Source organism: Xenopus laevis, chromosome 7S (assembly GCF_017654675.1).
Source record: "Xenopus laevis strain J_2021 chromosome 7S, Xenopus_laevis_v10.1, whole genome shotgun sequence".
NCBI lineage: Eukaryota > Metazoa > Chordata > Amphibia > Anura > Pipidae > Xenopus > Xenopus laevis.
Genome location: NC_054384.1, coordinates 64,361,585 through 64,386,014, shown reverse-complemented (window position 1 = coordinate 64,386,014; position 24,430 = coordinate 64,361,585). Strand labels below are relative to the sequence as shown.

The window sequence follows — 24,430 nt, the reverse complement described above, 5'->3', positions numbered from 1 at the left end:
AATTTAGAAGGCCCTGAAACCATAGAATTAAAATTCATCCAATTTTAATATGTATTATTGCATATTAAATATTGAGCCCTATAAAGACATAACTCTGAAATATAATCAGGGTTTGGGTGCTGGTGAATTCAGATCTTATATACTGTATCTATTCAAAAAATGACCAGTCCAAGTCTTTACGCTTCTGCATCTATATAATAAGCAGGGGAGGGAAGTTGTAGGAAGAGAATATAGTGAGCTGGGTAGACACAAGTGTTGGTGCACTAAGTGCAAAATATCTTATGGACCCATACACTTATACTTGTTCCTAGTGATTTTACAGTGCACACTGGGCCCTCCTTGATATCATTTATAATCATACTCCACTAGTAGCAAATGGAATCACTAGGGGCGTAAAACACAAGAAATACTGTTTGCCCAGATTCCTAAATGCTGCAATTTCGGATGCTCTACTTTGTATGCCTTGACTTAAAAGCAGAGGCCATCTTGCTCATAGGTGAACGATTTGGAGTACAATGGCAATGTTTGCTTTTGCCTTAACAAATTATTAGCCTTTCTTTTCAGCTTGTCACTAAAAATGCTATCTGTTTGTGGGGATCACAGAGCCATATTTTGAGCAGGCCTGTGACCATAGCATTCCCCATACTTTAATAGGGGCAGTGGTACATATGCCATTAGTAACGCCAAAAATTTAAATACGTTTGACTTGAATACATCTGGCATGAGATAAAAGAATTTATTTTCTGCCAATCGGACCTGAGGAAACAACCACTGCTGCACCAAGTGCCCCCGCAAGGTCAAGGCAACTGTCATTACAATGAATGGGAAGCAATTCTCTGTATTAGCTGCTAAACACATGAGCAACACAAACTGATGTGTGTCATTCATTTTGTTGCCTGTGTAAATTTGCTCCTGTCGTGTGTGACAAAATGCTTGAGAATTAATCTTTAATCTAATGCGGGGAATAAACATACTGTACCATGTGCAATGAACCTATAGCTGAAGCCCTGGTTTATATTGTATTGTGTTTCCTATCAGCTCTGCTGAGATAAAAGATTGCTGTCCACAGCCTTAGATAATACATATTTATGAACTGCCTCAAGTATTTGAAATACAAATATAATGCTTTCTAGAAATGATGGCGAATCTTCAAAAGCACACATGTAAAATGTAAACATTACAGGGGTTATTTATTAAAGTCTGAATGCTAAGTAAAAAATGAAAAAAAAACTTGAATTTTTTTGGGATATATTATGCTCAGAGTATGGAAAAAGTCTGAATTTGAAAATCCGGCATCTCAGACCTGCCATGGTTACATATAAGTCAGTGGGAGAAGTCCCAAAGATATCTTCATCTGCGATGGGTTTCGTGTAATAATCCGAAGATTTAGTGGTTTTCAGGCAAAAATCTGAAAACATCTTTTTAATATGTGTATGGTTAGCACTGAACTATAAGCCTCCTACACCGTATCTTGTGAGATGTACAGGCCCAGGATGAATATCCATGCTTTAACCATTTTTGTACCATAGATTAAATTCTACAGCAATAACAATCTGGCCATCTGAGTGGCCTATGCTGTAGAATTTATGTTTCCATGTTCCAACCAATGATATGCAGACTACGTAGATGGCAAATAGTTTACTGCATTTGACCCAATCTAAGGATTGTCTAACCTGAAGGGACCTGTTACATATTGCCCTGCTATAACTGCAAAACTAGATTTAGTGCACCTGTAGAAAAATACTGAATACTCTTCATCACATACTGTATTTCATACATTATAAGGCTGCTGGCAACCACAAGGCAGGGACCACATAAATCCTAAGAAATAATGTCATTGCGGCTATCCCAAATGTATATTGTCTCGTTTGATGCATTAAAGGCATCACCAGCAACTAGTAAGGATCCACTTTCCTGCAGCTGGAACTATGTATGAGCTTTCCTTTTGGTGCCTGCAGAATCCTCTTTTGGCAGCATGATAAAATATCCAGACCCGTATCATGGAGTTTCTCATTGTACCAAATGCTTCCGTGATCTTCTTCCACCCAGGCTACTATTTTACCTTCCCAGCCTGGAATAATATCTTCATCATGAAACACCTGGGGAAAGAAAAGCAAGAACTGAACCAATTACTGGGGACGTTTCCACGCTGATGTTATTATATGTATGTGTAAATCTGAAAGTAATTATTACTACACAGCAAATAATTCACTCTACAATATAAAATTTAATTCCTGAACCAGCAAGTGTATTTTTTTGTTGTTGTAATATTGGTGTGTAGGCGCCATCTCAGGTAATTTTGCCTGGTCATGTGCTTTCAGAAAGAGCCAGCACTTGAGGATGGAACTGCTTTCTGGCAGGCTGTCGTTCCTCCTACTCAATGTAACTGAAGGTGTCACAGTGGGACCTGGATTTTACTATTGAGTGCTGTTCTTAGATCTACCAGGGAGCTGTCATCTTGTGTTAGGGAGCTGTTATCTAGTTACCATCCTATTATTCTGTTGTTAGGCTGCTGGGAGAAAAGGGAGGGGTGATATCACTTTAACTTGCAGTACAGCAGCAAAAAATTTATCAGAGCACAAGTCACATGATTGGGGGCAGCTGGGAAACTGACAATATGTCTAGCCCCATGTCAGATTTGAAAATGAAATATAAAAAAAATCTGTTTGCTCATTTGAGAAACAGATTTCAGTGCATATTTCTGCTGGAGCAACACTATTAACTGATGCGTTTGGAAAAAATTTTTCCCATGACAGTATCCCTTTAAAACAACAATTAAGCTGTACTACAGGCCTTTGGCTGCACCCTATGGAAACTCAATACTAGCTCTGCAGTTGATTGGTTTATTGTTATGTAATTACACATTTAGCTTTTAATTGTTCACACCTTTAATTAATTGTTCACATCAGTGTTGGTCGGAATTGCATCATTTTGGCACAGAGCCACATGATTGATTAGATACAAATCAGCATGTGTAGGTGCAGCACACCACTCAGTCTTGGAAGAAACACATCCTTAAAGGAGAACTAAAGCTTAACTAAAGAAGTAGGCTAGAAATGTTGTATATTATGTTTTGGGCTTCTGTATCAGCCCAAGGCAACCACAGCCCTTTAGCAGTAAAGATATGTGTCTCCAAAGATGCCCCAGTAGCTCCACATCTTTTTTTCTGCTGATTTACTGCACATGCTCTGTGCTGCTGTCACTTACTGAGCTTATGGACCCACTCACAATATACAGTACACATAGAATAGAAATGTCACAATATAATGCTGATTAGTAATTAATACAGATAATTACTACATGGCAGCACAGAAACAAGTGCAACTAGCATCAGAATTTAATTATCAGCCCTGCTTATATTACAGGCCAACCTCATTTTCTGCTTGATATTTGCAAAGACGACCCCTAAGCTCAGCTTCTCAACAGCTGCTCAGAGCCCACTGAGCATGTGAGTGTCACAGACACTTTCCAAGATGGAGACCCCCTGTGACAAGTTTGAAGTCCTGGATTATTGCTGCTATTGACAATCTGAAATGTTATGCTGGTGTAATAAATTCAGTATATAAAATAGGGCATTTTTAGCCATATTCATTTTTTGGGTGTAGTTCTCCTTTAAGGCAGGTGCTAATTCCAAAGTTTTTTTGTGTCCTGTATTTTGCACCTTGCATTTTAATGCATGGAGCAGGTATAGAAGGTTAGTAAATGTGTTTTCTCCCTCCTAATGCATATTTCACCCAACATAAAAACACCTGAAATGTATTTCTCAGTGAAACCTGTCATATACAAGAATGGAAATAACCGAATTGGCTAGTGGTTTTTTTGCCTAAAAATTGACAATTGCTTAATGTCATGTAAATGATAAGCATCACTGAGTAGTATTTGCTGTGTTTGTGCTAAAATGCCACAGCAAAGCTAACAGTATGTGTGCCATTCGCCATAAGTTCATTTAATTTGTTTATGGTACATTGGTCAGGCCTCCTTATCTTGTTCACATTCCTTGTTAAGTCAGTCACTTATTTCAGCAGCAGTGTAGTATATGGGTAAAGGGTAACTGATCTTGAGTGAACATCTTGAATCCTTGCAGAGCTTCTGAAATAATCACATGACTGACAGCAGCATGGAGCAGGTTACTTTCTACCCATGCCACTAACACAACCATGAGTAAACAACTTTGCATCATGGAAAATATTTTCAACCTACTAGAGGATTTCCATGACTAGGGCACCTTGCACTTTGTTCCATGAGGAATTGCTATCAAAGATTTATTCAGGTCCCTTATTAATATGTAGAAACTTATTAAAAGGAATCTTACCTCTTCTTTCACTGTTCCAAATTCAGGATCCAAAGCCTTGAAGTGGTATCTGTGACTTCCCTCTTGACCAATAGCTGCTCTGAAGTCCCTCAGTGTCACCTCTCCTAAACTATTGATGGAGAACATTAATTTATAATAATTAACTGGAGGGAGATTCAACTGTCTCGGCACATTATCTAGAAGGAGATTAGGCAACCAGAGTCCTTTTTATCTTTGGAAGAAAAAGCGCTTCTGTCAGGATTATTAAGTATAAAGACTGGTTAACTAGGAAATGGTAGCAATAGTAGGGCAAGATGACTAAGGCTAACATTGTCTTGCCTTCTGCCCTTTCCACCCAAACTTGGTCAAAGGTCAAGAGTTTCAGCTGGAGCCATGGACTCAGGGCAAAGGGTTTGAAGGCTGTGTTAAGGCTTGTGAGCATGTGATAATTATACAGTGAGCTCCAAAGGGCACAGCAAAGGGCACAGCAGGGTAGCAGGAATCAAGGCAGAGTAGTTTTCTTAGCCTTCTTGTCTGACACTCTGGCCATGCCCGGACTGGCAATCTGTGAGTTCTGGCAAATGCCAGAGGGGCTGCTATAAGATCCCATAGAAAGTCAGTATTTAGTGGGCTGATGGAGGTTGTTATGGGCCTATATGTGGGCTGATTGGGCCTCTGTGTACCTGAAATGCCAGGGCCTATTTTAATTCTCAGTCCGGACCTGACTCTGGCCATTTTCGAAGTAAAAAAATTCAAAGTCATTTTTTGGATACTTCGACCATTGAATAGGATACTACGGCTTAGATTAGAAGTAAAATAGTTCAAATATTCAAATATTCAACCATTCGATAATCAAAGTACTGTCTCTTTAGAAAAACTTTAACTTCAATACTTCGCCAAATTAAACCTGAAGTGCTATGTTAGCCTATGGGGACCTTCTATAGCATTTTTCTAAGTTTTTTGAAGTAGAAGTAAAATCGATTTAATAGTTTGATCGAACGATTTTACTTCGACCGCAGAATACCAAAATTCTATGAAAAAAGTTCGAATTCGAATATTGAATTCAAAGTATTTCAATTCGATGGTCGGAATTCGACCCTTGATAAATCTGCCCCCAAGTGTTTTCTCTGTTGGTTTTGAGGGACTTTCCTGCCAGAACTCACTCATCACATACCGGTAGTGCAGCTTTAATTAAGGAGATGGCAGAAGAGCTGGCACTGTAGCATTTATAATCTATAGCCGGCAAGTGGTTAAAGCAACAGTAACACCAAAAATGAAAGCATTTTAAAGTAATTAAAGCAATACCAACACATTCCTATAAAAATCATAGGAACGTATCCTTATCAAGGAGGTGCTGCAGGCCGAATAGTTTCTTCTAAACCCCCCCCAGCCCCGCAAACCTTTGTTAAGCCGACCCTACTGACACTCCTAAATGATCTTCTGCATTTTTTCAATGACACTGGGCTGGGGGCGTTGCAATCCTTCCATAGGCTAATTACAAATTAGAACAGGACTCCAGCCAATGGAAGGATCACTCTGCCCCCAGTTCAGCGTTACTGAATGGACCAGTAACATCAAAAAATTAAAAAAAAAAATTCGTTAGTATACAACGAAAAATAAACACCAAGACAAATTAAACTTTTAAATTGCAAAGCCTTTATTAAGAAATGACTTACTGAAACTCCACTTCCTGTCCTCTTCAGAAAAGGCGATAGGGCGACCATCCATCCAGCGGTGCTCGATTTTTCCTCCCTGGCGGGATTCTGCATTGAAGAGAGAAGAGGATGGAGCGTGATGGGGCCGCTGCTCTTCTGCAAATAATCCTCACAGCATTGGCAGTAACAGCGATACAAGCGCAGATACAGCGATAGAAAAGTCTATTTTCGATGCCAGATATGATGGCCAATGCTGTGCTCTTTGCCACAATATCAATACGTGCTGTCTTTTGTGTATAAATCCCCAAAGGCTCTATTACTATCACGAACACCCCCCCTCTGGCACATAGGGACAGGCGCCATTAGAGAAGCCCACGGGAGAATCGCGTGGGTGTCAGGCTGGAGACGCGGGCGGGGTGGCAGATCTCAATACCGGCACGGAAGCTCCCATACAAACGCACCGGGGGGGGGGGCTTTGCGCGACAACACATTATCCTACAAGTCAGGTGTGACGCGCTCAGGCAATCCCCGAATTTTACGGAGCTCCCCAGCCCCACTCTTCAGAGACTCGCTCAGTTCCGCCGAGATGCTAGGTACAGCGCAACTCAAATGCAAGGAACCTCTCCCCTTCCCCAGGGGACCCGTACAGCCAGCACGAACCCCACTACAAAAAAACCCTACTACAGGAAAAGGAAGCAACGGAACTGAGAGATTCTGCATTGAAGAGCGCCTGTCCCTATGTGCCAAAGTTAGTAATGGAGCCTTTGGGGATTTATACACAAAAGACAGGTTGTAGCGATATAGTGGCAAAGAGCACAGCATTGGCCATCATATCTGGCATAGAAAATAGACTTTCCATGTATCTCTGTTACTGCCAATGCTGTGAGGATTATTTGCAGAAGAGCAGTGGCCCCATCACGCTCCATCCTCTTCTCTCTTCAATGCAGAATCCAGCCAGGGAGGAGAAATCGAGCACCGCTGGATGGATGGTCGCCCTATCGCCTTTTCTGAAGAGGACAGGAAGTGGTGTTTCAGTAAGTTATTTCTTAATAAAGGCTTTGTAATTTAAAATTTTTATTTGTCTTGATGTATATTTTTCGTTGTATACTAACGAATTTTTTAAAAAATTATTTTGATGTTACTGGTCCTTGAAGCAACGCAGAAGATTCGTTTGAAGTGTCAGAGGGACGGCTTTTACAAAGCTTCGAGGGGCTGGGGGTGGCTTTTAGTGGAAACTATTCGGCGTGCAGCACCTCCTTGATATGGACACGTTCCTATGATTTTTATAGGAAAGTGTCAATATCGCTTTAACATATAATATACATAGAGCATTCACTGGTAAAAGTTGCTTCAGAAACACTACTATAGTTTATATAAACAAGCTGCTCTGTAGCCATGCAGCCAGCCATTCAAGCTGGAAAAAAGGAGAAAAGGCACAGGTTAAATAGCACATAACAGATAAACCATGTGTGTCCAATAAAATGGTGTTTTATCTGTTATCTGCTATGTTACCTGTGCTTTTTCTCCTTTTTTGTTTTTGATATTTTTGTTTACAATGTTATATAGCTGTTCAGTATTGCTTTTTCTTTTATATACATTTACAAACAACGATTATCTTGAAATTGTATGTAGCTGAATATTGCATTTACCATTACCTCTTTGGTAAAGTGACCATGAAGGGTGTCAGAGAGCGGTCAGTAAAGTACAGCACTTTGGTGGATGAGTTGCTGCTGCCCATGACTGGGGTGCTCTGTGAATGTGACATTGCTGCAAAAATCAATATAACAAAAAGTTATGGACAATATAATTGTGTTTATACTGTGCCTCCCTACCCTTGTCACTTAAAGGAAAACTATACCCCCAAAATGAATACTTAAGCAACATATAGTTTATATCATATTAAGTGGCATATTAAAGAATCTTACCAAACTGGTGTATATATTTAAGCAAATATTGCCCTTTTACATCTCTTGCCTTGAACCCCCATTTTGTGATGAGATCACCTGACCAGAAATACTGCAACTCTTTACTTTACACTTCAATATTAGAAAAATGGTCACAAATAGAAAGTAATTGGAAAGTCTTTATTTCTAGTGAACAATCTGAAACCAAATGAACTGAAAAGTATTTGAAGGTGTACAACCCCTTTAAAATATCACTGCCCAGTGTGTAGTAAAATCACAGCATGATGGGCCTTGTGCTGCATTTTCTCAAATACTAGACTGCAACCATGGTTCCCTAGAGCATCATGTAGAGGGAATGGTACTATTCTTAAAACAGGAAGGTCATATTTCTTTTAAGTTGTAAAGTAACTGAATGACTTACTAAGAGAAAATGTAAGTAGGTACAACAGTGTGGTTACCATTTTGTTACTTGTATTTCTCCACTAGTTAATATAAATAGTAAATTCTGACAAGCAGCTCAAGAGAACAAAATACAGTAAACCACTCGGTATGATAAATAGGAAAGCAAAAAAAAAATGGCAGAAGGTCCAAGCTGAGATTTAAAATCTACCCTGGCATTTCAAATACACAGAGGCCCAAACAACTCCCAGAGCCCCAATGATAGTGACTGTCTATTGTATCTTACAGCAGCTTCTCTGGCATTTGCCACAATCTACAGATTGCAGGGCCCTCTAATCACAATTTTGTTTGTTGAACATGAAGCATTGGTTAACTTGTTGCTGCTATAAAAATAATGATGATTTACTTGTCTACTGTATAAAAGAAAACATCTAAAATTATTGTTTTTGGTTTCCAAGCCCATAGTAAATCTACATCTACTATGACATAACTCCTTCAGTGTATGGGGGACTATTGAATAAAAACTTAGTGCCCAGAAACCTGAATTTGTAGTGTTTTCAGAGAAAACCAGCACCCCAAACACCAGAAAATTATGAAGGCAAAAAACATCTTCAAATGGTTAAACCTCTGCCATTGACTTTTACATGAATTTAACAGGCTTTAGCTGGAGTATTTTCAGATTTTTTGATGCTTTGGAGCATAATAAATCTCTAAAAATGTGAGGTTTTGTTTCTTTCCAAATATTCAAGGTTTTTTCACAAAAAAAACTCGACCTTTAATACATAGACCCCTTGATGTCAATATTGTCCAACACTTATTCTATTCAATATTGTCTAACCTATTTTTTCTCAGGAAAAATTAGGTTGCAGGTTAAAAAAATATATAATTTAGGGGGTGACCATATCACGTAGATGTCTGGTGACACTTTACTGCTAATGCTGCAGACAATTTTCCCTTGATATATTATACTTATCTGCTGTTGTAGAATTCCATTGGAATCATTTATGTTTCCCAGGGGTGCAAGTCAGCACCCTTTAGTGCTTGTCTAACAAGGATTTGAATCCCAGTTAAAGCTGAACTCTACTTTAAAATGTGTAAGGAGCAGAGCACCGGCAAGAACTTGCTGAAAAATGGAGCACAGAGGCCTGCTGCCATTCTGCAGAACACAGCGTGTAAAGAGAAAAAGAATGCAGAAGTGGATACAACTGTGGCCACTATATATAGAGTAACGTGAAACACTCAGCTCTACCTGATCATCTTCTTCATTCATGTACTGCTGAGGAAGAGCCTTCCGGTGATCCAACTCTTTCTGAAGGTCAGTCTGAAACAAAACATTTAAATAAACACAAACATTTTTCACTCTCACTAATAGAAAACTATAATTACAACCCTTTGTATAATTTTTCGTGAGCCATGGTTTGTATAGAAATATATTTTCAAACTCCATAAATAATTGAAACACGTGGACTGACCATCACACAGTTAATCTATAAATTGCTAAAAATCAACAAAACAACGGTGTTGACAATATAACTTGATAAGACAAAGAGAAGTGAGAGGTGCAACAGAATGACAAGGTAGATAACCCACCAAGCAGAATCACTAGTCCAGGTGCACCATCCCCCGCCCCTCAGCTCAGGGAATAGCAAATCGATATTATGCAGATGGAACAGGTTGGGCTATCCATCACTCTAAGGGAATCCATGTTTCTTGCCCAATAGGCGCTTAGTCATGGGCCCATGGCTAAGTGCCTATTGGACACAAATGCGTAGTGCCTATGGTAATGTGTATTTTTTAACTTTAATCGATAAACGTTGCCTTTACTTTTATAATTTGGTCCTGTGGATTCCCTTAAGTGCCGGATAGCCCAGCTTGTTCTATATGAACAATATAATTTGATAAACCACAAGAACAGGGGTCATTGCATTAGTCAATGAGGGGCCAGCAATTAAAAGTTACCAGTACCTTGTGATAGTTGGCTTCAGAAAGCTTCCGTTGAGATTCATCAAGCTTTCCTTGCAGTTGTTGTATAAGCCATTCCTTCTTGGTTAAATCTTTCTGCAATAACATTCATTATCAAGGTTACTGGCGTGCATTACAAGGGACCTTTAGAGAAATTCTCAGGGCGCAAAACACTTGATCAAGTCAATGTACAAACGCTGAAAATCTGGGAAATCTATGCTTTAAAGGTAACTATAGCAGCTGGAATGTTGTAGTAGCTAGCTCCTCAGTGGATCATCTGTGGATGAAACAGAGCCTATAGATTTATCTATAACATTATCTATCTATAACGTATAACATTGCAAAAGTGGTGTGAATGTGTGTCTCAGATGTGCCAATTAAATTTGTATTTGTACATTTTATGGGAGACAGGAGAAGATAAAGTAGGTCAATTTCAACTATAATAGCAGGTGCCTGTCTGTGTAATTGCCTCAAAACTATCCATATTTCCAGTAACTGCTTGTACATGATGGTAAATGTATTTGCCCAATAATCATATCAATTACTAATCAATGGTCAATATAATCATTGGAGTAAAGATGGTAAAATAGCATTGTATATGACTGATGTCGTGTGTCAATTTGGAACAACCAATTCTAATTTAAGTTTAGGGACAGAAATTCTTTTCTCTTAGGATATTGTGGGTAAATACCTATTTCAAACTAGTGGGAAACTAGTTGTCTGAAGCAAGTCTGTTTGGTTTTAATTTACCGCTACTATATACAGTATCATGGGCTAAATGAATGAAAACCATCACAGACAGCTTTGGGAAATTTGCAGATGATGATTACAATAATAACTCAAATATGCACTGTACCTGTTTAGTGGCAGGCACATACTTTTTACACAATCTATTTATTTTTAGACATCCTCTTTAAAGAATACAGCGGGATGTTACTATATACCATATTAATCTCTGAAGATGCTTTATTTGAAAGCAAAATTTTTTACAGATTTTATATGAATACTCTTATTTGCTCTGGTAAATACCATTTAAATAGATACTGTTTGTTACAATATCATTTTTACTTTATAGTCTGCAATAAACTGGCTCCTCTCTTCCATTTTTCTCTGTAAGTCCACCTAAAAAAATAAACAGATTCATTTAGGATGTTCAACACCACATGGCCTGCATTTAATTTTAAGGTGGGCAGTGGCATATTTTCCATGGTAGTGCAAATTAAGACTGCTCTGGGCTCTGAGTGGAACCAAGCACAGGGACCAATTATCATCTTACTTACATAACTTACACACGCTTCTTTGACATGTTCTCATAAGTAGACCATGCCATGATAAAATAATGATACAGGAATTGGATCTGTTATCCAGAAACCCCGAATTACTGAAAGGCTGTCTCCGACAGACTCCATTTTATCCAAATAATGCAAATTTTTAAAAATGATTTCCTTTTTCTCTGTAGTAATAATAATAATAATCATAATAAAATAGTACCTTGTAATTGATCCAAACTAAGATATAATTATTCCTTATTGGAAGCAAAACCAGCCTATTGGGTTTATTTAAAGGACCAGTAACATCAAAAAACATTTTTAAAAAATTCGTTACTACACATCAAAAAATAAACACCAAGACAAATAAAAATTTAAAATTGCAAAGACTTTATTAAGAAATAACTTACCGAAACTCCACTTCCTCTCCTGTTCAGAAAAGGCGAAAGGGCGACCATCCATTGTGCGGCGCTGGATTTCTCCTCCCTGGCTATGTCTCCTGTTGTACTGACAGCATCACATCAAACTCTATGGAGCAGTTGGAATTCTTCTGGCATAGTTGTTCCCTGTCGATATTTCTCCATTATCCTCCCGCACGGTGAGCAGAGGGGAGATGCATGGCGTTCATCTTGTACCCAAGTGACACTAGATTCTATTTATGAAGCAGCACGCTACAGTTGCCCAGCACCGCCGCCACGAAGATCACGGCTAGAAACTCACATAAGAGTGTCAGCCCCTGAGCACAAGTAGATTTGTGGCTCCTCCACACCTGAAGGAAGGCAGTGCATTGGTACCGGTGGCAGCGGCTGCAGATTTTGTTTCATATAAAACAAGAGTGGAAGTGGCTAGAACGCTATGGATCTGGTCATTCATTTGTCCGAGGGCGATAACTTGGCAGACCCAATTGGGAACATTGGCAGCACCAACTCTTCCCAGTTTAGCAGCAGGGTTCAAGGGAACCAGACAGGGGAACGGTACGCTTGCTGGCCAAGATCGAGATTGCCATGATACTAGCCGTGATCTTCGTGGCGGCGGTGCTGGGCAACTGTAGCGTGCTGCTTCATAAATAGAATCTAGTGTCACTTGGGTAAGCAGAGCCCCCATGAAGCTCCCGGGTCGCGTCTATTGCAGGAATGTAGCACAGAGTCTACACTGGGTCAGCACTGGGTTCTCTTTCACTCAAAGCCGGCGATGTTTCTGCAATTTTAAAGTTTTATTTGTCTTGGTGTTTATTTTTTGATGTGTAGTAATGAATTTTTTAAAAATGTTTTTTGATGTTACTGGTCCTTTAATATGTACATGGTTTTCTAGTAGACTTAAGGTTTGATGATCCAAATTACGGAAAAATCCGTTATCCAGAAAAACCATAGTTTCTAAGAATTCATGTCCCATACCTGTAATAAGTGCAACTTTAATGCTATGGGCATACTTTTTCCTCAGCCTGCTTTTATACAGTCCATCCGCTAGGCTCAGCCCGCTGCTGTCACATGGAGCGGATTTTGGAAGGCCAAGAAACAGACCCCATGTGCCCATAGCTTTAAAGGAAGCACCTTCACACCTCAAAATCATGGGGGCGGTCACAGAGTTCTTTTATAATTACATTTATGCTTGCATTATAACACAAACAGGGCCGATTTCCACAAGCAGTGCCCGGAGGCCACATGGTCCTAGAACCTGCCATGTTCACATGCACACCCCCCATGCGATGTCAGGGAATTAGGTGCATTATATAGGTCAGATAGGGCCCGTTGCTTTCCACTGACAAAATTTACATAAGCTAAGGAAAATGTGTAGATAGAAAGAACCAATTTTGGCCATTAGAAAAAAAGGGCTAGGCACACATTTTGCATGCTCCTGAAGCCAGAAACTAGCTAGATCAACTATGGATGTAGGGTCTGCTTTGACCTCTGTATAATATTCCACAATACCATCTTTTTTTAAGATGAAGATGAGATCTAAGTGTTTTTATTAAATCTATAAAAAATCCCAAGTACCTTGGGGGTGAGGGAGGCACCAATACATAAAGGTTGAAGGTTCAAACTATTTTTTCTTTCATGTACATATGACTAACATTAGAGGAATCAAACGACACTATATACAGATCTTTTTGACATAAAAAAAGAACAACGGGTCATCACTTTAGACCTAAGTAACCAAACTTTCATTTTAAGCAGCGCTGGTGGTTCTTCATGCTGAGGCAGTGAGAATACAGTGAGAATACTTTGCCAGGTGATGCTGTGATGACAGATTCTGTTAATACCTTTAAGAATTGCTTGGACAATGTCTTCTTCCAAGGTTGCAGTGATTTCAAGATATACCGTTTGTTTAGAATAGGTATGTACTGTATATGTCATATGAAAAAGTTTGGGAACCTCTCTTAATTTGGAGGTTTGTTTATCATTGTAACAAACTTGAAATGTTGGACGGCACTTCTGGAAAAGGCTTTATTAAGGCAGTATGCTGTAATACACCTAACGTGTTTCGGGATAGTCTCCCTGAATTATAGCTATGATTTAGGGATAAAAAACCCCTACCCCCTACCCTACATAGACCCCCTCCCCCCCAGCCTAGCTGCTACCCAGGCAAATGCCCCTAACTCTTTACTTACCCCTCGTTACAGATTCTGTCCAGCGAAGTTCATGGCAGCCATCTTCCGGCTCTTCCGTAATTTTCAGGAATGAGAGCGCCGCTTCAGCAATTTTCGTCATTTTCGGCGCATGCGCAGTTGTCACAAACCCGGGAAAATGCTCCAACTGCGCATGCACCAATATGGCACTTACTTACCGAAGAGAAAAAGATGGCTGCTGTGAACTCCGCTGGACTGAATCTGCACCGAGGGGTAAGTAAAGAGTAAGGGGCATTTGCCCGGGGTAGTGGCTAGGCTGGGGGGAGGAGGGGGGTCTATATAGGGTAGGGGGTAGGGTTTTTTTTACTTTAGGGTGGAATTCTCCTTTAAGCCCCTACAGTGCACTGTCATTTATTTACCCTCACACAGCATATTGGAGTATTCCTGGTACATATCTCACATTCTGGCTTTGCAGCTCATCCCTGTCCATATTAGCCCGCAGTAACTCCTGTTTCCGTTGAAGCACAGAGCTTTCTTGGGTAGCCAATCTCTGCTGCAGAGCATCCTGGGGAACCAAAAACAATAAAGCTGAGCAAAAGCAGCTATACATACTAGGCTGCACCGAATCAACAATTTTGGATTCGGCCGAAAGTCTGCACCAGCACTGTGTCACTGTATGTAGTCAGGGCCGCCATTAGAAATCACGGGGCCCCGTACAGCAAAATTTTTGGGGCCCCCTGGGCCCCGCCCACACTGACGACCAAGCTCCGCCCCATATCCCGCCCACATCGCAGTTAAAAGACCACACAGACATCAGCGCTAAAAAAGTAACCCCCCCCCCACACAAGTTGTAAAAAGCTATTGATGGTCAGGGCCCCCTTATAAAAAAAATTGGGGCCCCAAAAAAAAAAAAATTACAATTTTTTTTTTTTAAAAACATTGGTGGCAGGGGCCCCCTGTTAAAAAAAACTGTTAAAAAAACTTGGGGCCCCAACAAAAAAAAATGTAAAAAAAACTAAAAAATAAACAAACATTGGTGGCAGGGGCCCCCTTCTAAGTTAAAAACAAATTGGGGCCCCAAAAAAAAATTTGAAAAAAAATTAATTTTTTTTTGAAAAAAAAAAAAACATTGGCGGCAGGGGCCCCCTTATAAGTTAAAAACAAATTGGGGCCCCAAAAAAAAAATTTTTTGAAAAAAAAAATTTTTTGAAAAAAAAAAAAATCTGGTGGCAGGGGCCCCCTTACAAGTTAAAAAAATTTGGGGCCACCAAAAAGAAAATTTATTTATTTTTTTAAAAAAAAAAACCAAAAAAAAACAATGGTGGCAAGGGGCCCCTTACGAGTTAAAAAAAAATTGGGGCCCCAAAAACAAAAGTTTTAAAAAAAAGATTGGTGGCAGGGGCCTATAGAATATTAAAATAATACATTGGTGGCCAGGGGATTAAAAAAAAAAAAACACAAACTGGTGTTCAGTAGAATTGAACTCATGGCTTCAGTACTTCAACTTCGCCTCCTTTCGTGACTTCGGGTCTTTTCACCGCTTCAGGACTTCGGCTTCGGCTGTTTTCGTGACTTCGGGTCTTTGCGCTGCTTCAGGACTTCGGCTTCGGCTGTTTTCGTGACTTCGGGTCTTTTCGGCGCTTCGTGACTTCGGGACTTCGGCTTTTTCCGTGACTTCGGGTCTTTTCGTCGCATCGGCTTCGGCTTTTCGGCACTTCCGCATTCGGCACTGAAGAGGCAAGACGTACGGCTCGGGCGCTCGTAAGGGGGGCCCGGATCTTCAAAAAATGCAGCGCTGCCGGGCCCCCCTTCATGCCCGGGCCCGGTACGCTTGTCCCCCCTGTCCCCCCCTGATGGCGGCCCTGTATGTAGTACATATTAGAATGATAGCTTTCCTTGTCTCCTGCTCTGTTCTGTCTTCCCTCCCTGCAGGGCTGGAACTAGGGGCAGGCAGAGTAGGCGCCCACCTAGGGTGCAATCATGGGCGGGGCACACGTTTAAGGGGAATTTCCTTTCTTTCTTTTTTAAACCCTGATTTGCTTGGCCTTTAATAGTTTTTCAACTTTATAAACCCCCTGTTCCAGACAGAATCACTCCCCAGCTCCCTTTTGGCAACTGCTGGCACAGGTACATATTTGTGGGCAATATCTTGGCTGCTACTTGCACAGGTAAACAGATGATATGATGGATATTTGGCTGCTGATCGCACAAGTACATATATTGAGGCAATAATGTGGATTTTTTGGCTGACGCTGGCACAGGTACAGATTGGGGGCAATATATGGGATTGGCTGCTGCTGGCTCAGGTACATGGGGCAATATGGTGGCTGCTGGCACAGGTACAAAGATGTTTGAGGGCAATATGATGGATTTTTGGCTACTGCTGGAACAGATACAAATTGGGACAATATGATGGATACTTTTGGTTGCTGCTGGCATAGGTACAGATTGGGGGGTATAAATATGATGGATGTTTTGGCTTATGCTGGCACAGGTACAGATTGGGGCCTGGGGGCAATCTGAGGGATTGACTGCCATTGGTATAGGTACAAATGGAGGCAATATGATAGGTGCTGGCACAGGTACAGGGGGCTATATGACTGGTAAGGTGGGAAATGGTAATGCAGGACTGGGTGGGGGGGGCATTGATTGAAGCCTTTGCCTAGGGTGCAAAAATACCTTGGCCCGGCCCTGCCTACCTGTGTGTGCCATTCTCTGCTTGCCCTACCTGTGGGATTTAAGCTTGTTAGGGGTTTGTTAGCATTTGGAAATTGTTGTTAAGGGCCCCTAAGGTGTTTAACCCTTTAAGTGCCACAGAACGTAGAATCTACGTTCTGTGGATCAAAGGACCAAAGTGCCACAGATCGTAGATTCTACGTTCTGCAGCACTTCCGGGTTTGCGAGCGGAGGAGCGGCTGTTAGAGCCGCTCGCTCCGCTCCTTCACGATCCCCTGCCCCTAGACAACGAGCAGAGCAGGGCATCGTGTGGCCCCTGGGGCGCGATCGCCCAGGGGCCCCAAAGCAGCAGCAGGGACGCGTTTCCTATGCGTCCTGCTGCTGCCTGCGCTGCACTTCCGCCCAGCTCCGTCCCCCCATGGCTGCTGACCGTTGGAGCTGGAGATCTGCTGCGTGGGACCCATTATCAACGATCTGCAGCATCTACCCCAGGTAAGTGTAACATTTACACACACAAAAACACACAAACACACCAACACACACTTATTACAGTAATATACACTTACATTCACACTTACACACACTCACACATAGATTTTTGGGGATTGGGGGGGTCACACACACTCACAGCACCCATGTACACTTGCACACGCGCACACGCGCAAATAACATGCAATTTACCCGTTGTGCACACGCATATGTACATATATGGCTTTGTGGCTTTTTTTTTTTTTTTTCTTATCGCATCGTCTCTTTTTGGGCTAAAAAAAATGTTTTATTGCCGTTCCGAATAGCGTATTCGCTAACCGTACTGTGCAATAGCTTTAGTATGTTATTTTGGTGGTTATATTGCAATTTTGGTGCATTTTTAGCCATTTTATTGAATTTTTAGCCATTTTATTGCATTTTCAGCTCTGCATTTGTGTTGTTCACTTGTTTCTGTCCGTATAATCGATTTGGCCCAGCTAAAATATTCAAACGGTAATTCTGGTGGCCGATTACACTAGTGTGAAAAAAAAAAGCATTGATTTTTGTGGTTTTATTAGTTTTTGGTGATTTATTTGCATTTCACACTGTTCTGTGTTATTTTGTTTTGCCTATGTAAATTTTATCTACTATATATCCATTTGTGGGTCTCTGTGCGCCACATAGTTTGGTATATCTATGCATATTGGGCATCAAAGTGTTCAGTAGACCCCTGTCGTTCATATTTAGGATGTTTTATGCTGATACGTTACGAAATGTGGGGCACATATGGGGTAAAATTCAAGCTTTGTGACGATTTTCAGAAATTTGATAAAAACCGTTATGTTCAGCATTGCTTTGCAGTTTGGCAGTTTGCAGTAGAAACACTTATTTACCCATTTTGGATTCGTCAGAATGTGTACTTTCTGAAAATATATGGTTTTCTGGGGTCTCTGTACTGTTAGGGGGGTCTAATGTCGCATATTACACACACCAGGTGCTTATATTGCAGCAGCCAGCGCGTCAGCTGTGAAAATGTCTATACATATTGTCATTTGGGGGTCTCTGTGCGCCACATAGTTTGGTATATCTATGCATATTGGGCATCAAAGTGTTCAGTAGACCCCTGGCGCTCATATTTAGGATGTTTTATGCTGATAAGCTACGAAATGTGGGGCATATAATGGGGTAAAATTCAAGCTTTGTGACGATTTTCAGAAATTTGATAAAAACCGTTATGTTCAGCATTGCTTTGCAGTTTGGCAGTTTGCAGTAGAAACACTTATTTACCCATATTGGATTCGTCAAAATGTATACTTTCTGAAAATATATGGTTTTCTGGGGTCTCTGTGCTGTTAGGTGGTCTAATGTCGCATAATACACACACCAGGTGCTTGTATTGCAGCAGCCAGCGCGCGTCAGCCATGAAAATGTATACACTATTGTCATTTGGGGGTCTCTGTGCGCCACATAGTTTGGTATATATATATGCATATTGGGCATCAAAGTGTTTAGTAGACCCCTGGCGTTCATATTCAGGATGTTTTATGCTGATAAGTTAGGAAATGTGGGGCATATAATGGGGTAAAATTCAAGCTTTGTGACGATTTTCAGAAATTTGATAAAAACCGTTACGTTCAGCATTGCTTTGCAGTTTGACAGTTTGCAGTAGGAACACATATTTACCCATATTGGATTCGTCAGAATGTGTACTTTCCGAAAATATATGGTTTTCTTGGGTCTCTGTACTGTTAGGGGGGTCTAATGTCGCATATTACACACACCGGGTGCTTATATTGCAGCAGCCAGCGCGCGTCAGCCGTGAAAATGTATACACTATTGTCATTTGGGGGTCTCTGTGCGCCACATAGTTTGGTATATCTATGCATATTGGGCATCAAAGTGTTTAGTAGACCCCTGGCGTTCATATTCAGGATGTTTTATGCTGATAAGTTACGAAATGTGGGGCATATAATGGGGTAAAATTCAAGCTTTGTGACGATTTTCAGAAATTTGATAAAAACCGTTATGTTCAGCATTGCTTTGCAGTTTGGCAGTTTGCAGTAGAAACACTTATTTACCCATATTGGATTCGTCAGAATATGTACTTTCTGAAAATATATGGTTTTCTGGGGTCTCTGTACTGTTAGGTGGTCTAATGTCGCATAATACATGCACCGGGGTGGTTATATTGCTGCAGCCAGCGTGTCAGCCGTGAAAATGTCTATACATATTGTCATTTGGGGGTCTCTGTGCGCCACATAGTTTGGTATATCTATGCATTTTGGGCATCAAAGTGTTCAGTAGACCCCTGGCGCTCATATTTAGGATGTTTTATGCTGATAAGTTACGAAATGTGGGGCATATAATGGGATAAAATTCAAGCTTTGTGACGATTTTCAGAAATTTTATAAAAACCGTTACGTTCAGCATTGCTTTGCAGTTTGGCAGTTTGCAGTAGGAACACATATTTACCCATATTCGATTAGTCAGAATGTATACTTTCTGAAAATATATGGTTTTCTGGGGTCTCTGTACTGTTAGGGGGGTCTAATGTCGCATATTACACACACCGGGTGCTTATATTGCAGCAGCCAGCGTGCGTCAGCCGTGAAAATGTATATACACTATTGTCATTTGGGGGTCTCTGTGCGCCACATAGTTTGGTATATCTATGCATATTGGGCATCAAAGTGTTTAGTGGACCCCTGGCGTTCATATTCAGGATGTTTTATGCTGATAAGTTACGAAATGTGGGGCATATAATGGGGTAAAATTCAAGCTTTGTGACGATTTTCAGAAATTTGATAAAAACCGTTATGTTCAGCATTGCTTTGCAGTTTGGCAGTTTGCAGTAGAAACGCTTATTTACCCATATTGGATTCGTCAGAATGTGTACTTTCTGAAAATATATGGTTTTCTGGGGTCTCTGTACTGTTAGGGGGGTCTAATGTCGCATATTACACACACCGGGTGCTTATATTGCAGCAGCCAGCGTGCGTCAGCCGTGAAAATGTATATACACTATTGTCATTTGGGGGTCTCTGTGCCCCACATAGTTTGGTATATCTATGCACATTGGGCATCAAACTGTTTAGTAGACCCCTATGTTTATATTTAGGATGCTTTATGCTGGTAATGATACATGGACAATACGATGCTGGAAAGTTGAAGCTTTGAGGCAATTTTCAGAATATTTTACCAAAACCGCCAAATTTGGCAAAGCCTTGCGACTCAGTAGTTTGGGGCAGAAAGGCATGGGTACCCATTTTAGATTCTGTATAATGTGTACTTTCCAAAAATATATGGGTTTGGGGGGTAAACATATATTTCTGTGTTTTTACCCCACAAAAATGCAGTCAATGTGTTGATTTTTCATTAGCTGAAGTTACCCACAGGACTATTTGTATGCGCTAACTTCATTTTGGGGCCTCTAACTGCCATATACTTTGGTAAACCTATGCACAGTGGGCACCAAACTGTTTGGAGGACCCCTGGCAATCATATTTAGGGTGTTTTTTTTGGTGCGTAACGATACATGGGTGATATGGTGCTGAGAAGTTGAAGCTTTGAGGCAATTTTCAGATATTTCACCAAAACCGACAATTGTGGGAAAGCCTTGCGACTCAGTAGTTTGGAGCAGAAAGGCATGGGTACCCATTTTAGATTCTGTAGAATGTGTACTTTCCAAAAATATATGGGTTTTGGGGGGTAAACATATATTTCTGTGTTTTTACCCCACAAAAATGCAGTCAATGTGTTGATTTTTCATTAGATGAAGTTACCCACAGGACTATTTGTATGCGCTAACTTCATTTTGAGGCCTCTAAATGCCAGATACTTTGGTAAACCTATGAACAATGGCCACCAAACTGTTTGGAGGAACCCTGGCAATCATATTTAGGGTGCTTTTTCTTGGTGCGTAACGATACATGGGTGATATGGGGCTGAGAAGTTGAAGCTTTGAGGCAATTTTCAGATATTTCACCAAAACCGACAATTGTGGGAAAGCCTTGCGACTCAGTAGTTTGGAGCAGAAAGGCATGGGTACCCATTTTAGATCCGGTAGAATGTGTTCTTTCCAAAAATATATGGGTTTTGGGGGGTAAACATATATTTCTGTGTTTTTACCCCACAAAAATGCAGTCAATGTGTTGATTTTTCATTAGCTGAAGTTACCCACTGGACTGTTTGTATGCACTAACTTCATTTTGGGGCCTCTAAATGCCAGATACTTTGGTAAACCTATGCACAGTGGGCACCAAACTGTTTGGAGGACCCCTGGCAATCACAATTTGGGTGCTTTTTTGTGATACATAATGATACATGGGTGATATGGTGCTGGGAAGTTGAAGGTTTGAGGCAATTTTCAGATATTTCACCAAAACCGACAATTGTGGGAAAGCCTTGCGACTCAGTAGTTTGGAGCAGAAAGGCATGGGTACCCATTTTAGATTCTGTAGAATTTGTACTTTCCAAAAATATATGGGTTTGGGGGGGTAAACATATATTTCTGTGTTTTTACCCCACAAAAAATGCAGTCAATGTGTTGATTTCTCAGTAGCTGAAGTAAAGTCCTGAACAATTTGGATGTGCTAACTTCATATTGGTGTCTCTAAATGCCAGATACTTTGGTAAACCTATGCATAATGGGGATCAAACTGTTCAGTGGACCCCTGGCAATCATATTTCAGGTGCTTTTTCTTGGTACGTAATATAGTTTGGGATATGCGGAGCAGCAAAATAAAACCTTTGAAATGATTTTTCAAAATTTTGAATTTTATTTTGAAAAACCGCTATGTTCAGACAAGCTTTTCTGTTTGGTAGTTGGGAGTAGAGAGACATAGTTACCCATTTTGTAATCGGCAGAATGTGTACTTTTCAAAAATGTATGGTTTTCTGGGGTAAACCTATGGTTTCAGGATTTTTTGCCTTGGAATCTAAAGCATGCCGTTTTCTGCCTTAGTGCTTTCAAAATTCAGTAATATACTGCCGGGAGTTTTTGCTGTACAGAAGTCCTAAATCTCCCTAAAACTATACATATCTGGTATTGGCACGTTCGAGAGACATAAGGCTTTCCAAATCAGTTGGATTTTCATCTGTAAAATGAAATATTTTTCTGGTATAAATTGATATACGATGAAAAATGGTAATTTTTCATTTTTTTTTGGTATTTAGCACTATAAATTTTTTTGCACAGGTGGAAATACATGAAAACTCAGGCAGATTTAGAAAGCTCAGTTTCTACCGAAAAAAACAATGTATAGTTTTCCTTGGTAAACTATAGGTTTCCCCTCAGAAAATGCCCCTAAAGTGAGAGAGCACAAAATGCTTAAAAACGGCTGGCATTTCGCGTAACCAAAATGTGAAATTCTGCTGGCACTTAAAGGGTTAATCATGTGTTGGGGGGTTGTTGTATTATCCACAGGGGATGATGAGGCATATGGATTTAAGGGTATGTTTTTAACATGAATTCAATTTTGTTCATATGAGTGATGAGGGATTTCCCTGCAGGGAGCACCAACCATTTGGTTTTTTGGTGTGCTACCACCGTTTATGTGGATACGATCTTAAAAGTTCTTGTGGTAATATGGGTGTGGTTTACAGTGGGTGTGGTTTAAAAGGGGGGAGTGGCCAACATTGACTTCCATTATCGGCCCTCCTCCACATAGGCCAGTTAAACTTTGGCCCTCGGTACCACAGAACTTGGACAACACTGATCTAAAGCATGGTCATATAGCAACAGTTTAGCTTGCAGCATACATGCCTTTATTGTAGTTTAAGCCGGGGGCTGGTCTAATTACCCCCTTGGAGTCAGAAAGAGATTTTTCCCCTGTATAAGGCTACCAGTTTTTTTTTCACCTTTCTCAAGTTCATCTAGCAAAGAGTTAGGCTTAATTCAACAAAAATGTTGAACTGATGATTGAATGCCTCAATGTCTCAATCTACTATTGTATAGTTACTGTGAACAATTAACTGTTCTGTGTTTTGCCAAAAATAAATGCAGACCTAAACTGGCTAAATATTCAGGAGAATGTAATAAGAGTACTTGAGTAAACTTATATAATGAAAATCTCTTTGCAAAAAATATTAGCTTTTGACATATATGTATTTTTGCATTTGTTTTGCAAGTCTGTTAATGGGAAAAATGTGCATGTCTTTGAGTAAAAGTCATAATTGCACAAAAATAATGCACTTTAAACATACAAGTTAAAATGTGAGCAGACGTCATTAAGTATGCAATATTACATGACAAGATTCAAAAATTCGTTCCTAAAGGACAAATAAAGAGAATTCTCTGGGGGTGTGAGTGTGTTAGAAACCACCCCAGTGAACAGTTACTTTAGATTCCCCATTGTGGTATACCTGCTGCACACAACTGCCAATGCCCCAGTGATTCGCTGCACACTGCCACCAATGCCCCAGCAATCCCAGACTGGGACTACACACGCACAGTAAAGATCAGACCTAAACTTTAAAGTCACAACTTTGTGTGCATGCACTCTATCCAGAGAGTGCAAAGGATCTCTGGGACATCGGGCAAGATGGTGGTGCAGCAGGAACAGCACACTGGGCTGGTGCACTTTTCAGCAGGCAGAAGCACTGTCCCAGGAAGGTTAGCAGTGATGTAAAGTGGGGGGGGGGTCTAACACATTGGCACCACATAAAGAATTTGCCTTTGCACCTTTTTATTTTCATTACATACCTACAAATGGGCTCTGGCATAGGGTCTGAGGCTAGCAATTATAATTACTGGGGTGATGCCACAAATTGGCTAGGTATTGGAATATTATTGGTGGCATTTGTTTCCATTCAGCCACAATTGCATTCGTGAGGTTGGGCTGTGATATTAAGGAGGAAACCTGGCTCACACCCAGGGTTCCAGTTCATCCCACAGGGGTGCAGTTGGGTTGAGGTCAGGACTGTGCAGTCAGATTCTCCCATTCCCTGCTCAGCAAATCCATTTGGACGGATCTGGCTTTTTACATAGGGTCATTGTTATGTTGATACTGGAAAGAGCCTTCCCCAAACTATTCTGCAATGAAGGAATTACAGATGTGAGTTGTAACATTAAGGTTGACGTTCACTGGTCCTTGAACCAACCACGAAAAACAGGATCAAAAAATGATTCCACCTTCACCAAACGTTACAGTGTATACAAAGTGTTATGTGTAATTTATATAGTTTCCCAAAATTACCAATTATGACATCTTTGGTATAGTTATTGATTTTTCTTTACAAGA

At 40.5% G+C, this 24,430-nt stretch overlaps 1 protein-coding gene and 1 long non-coding RNA gene across 2 annotated transcripts in view; one reads left to right on the top strand and one right to left on the bottom strand.

The window, feature by feature from the left end:
• Positions 1-9,564, top strand: part of LOC121396103 — a 211,964-nt gene extending 202,400 nt beyond the window's left edge. Inside the window, exon 3 of the long non-coding RNA XR_005962822.1 lies at positions 9,349-9,564. This is a non-coding gene — a long non-coding RNA (uncharacterized LOC121396103). The remainder of the gene's footprint in view (positions 1-9,348) is intronic.
• On the bottom strand, positions 1,351-10,307 carry LOC121396089 (dixin-A-like). Its single transcript, XM_041570693.1, has 5 exons — positions 10,215-10,307; positions 9,499-9,570; positions 7,602-7,713; positions 4,313-4,421; positions 1,351-2,099 (listed from the first exon to the last, which is right to left on the bottom strand). Exons 3-5 carry the CDS (start codon positions 7,709-7,711, stop codon positions 1,896-1,898), a joined length of 423 nt encoding a protein of 140 aa, XP_041426627.1. The 5' UTR covers positions 7,712-7,713; positions 9,499-9,570; positions 10,215-10,307; the 3' UTR covers positions 1,351-1,895.
• Between the last annotated feature and the right edge of the window lie 14,123 nt (positions 10,308-24,430).

What these genes read in the sequence shown, in the direction of transcription:
- LOC121396089 (XM_041570693.1), bottom strand. Translation starts at nt 7,711, where the DNA reads ATGTCACATTCACAGAGCACCCCAGTCATGGGCAGCAGCAACTCATCC. An exon ending in ATGGTCACTTTACCAAAGAG is followed by an intron (nt 4,422 to 7,601) that starts GTAATGGTAAAT and finishes CTCCATCAATAG; the next exon opens with TTTAGGAGAGGTGACACTGA. An exon ending in TTGGAACAGTGAAAGAAGAG is followed by an intron (nt 2,100 to 4,312) that starts GTAAGATTCCTT and finishes TTCTTTCCCCAG; the next exon opens with GTGTTTCATGATGAAGATAT.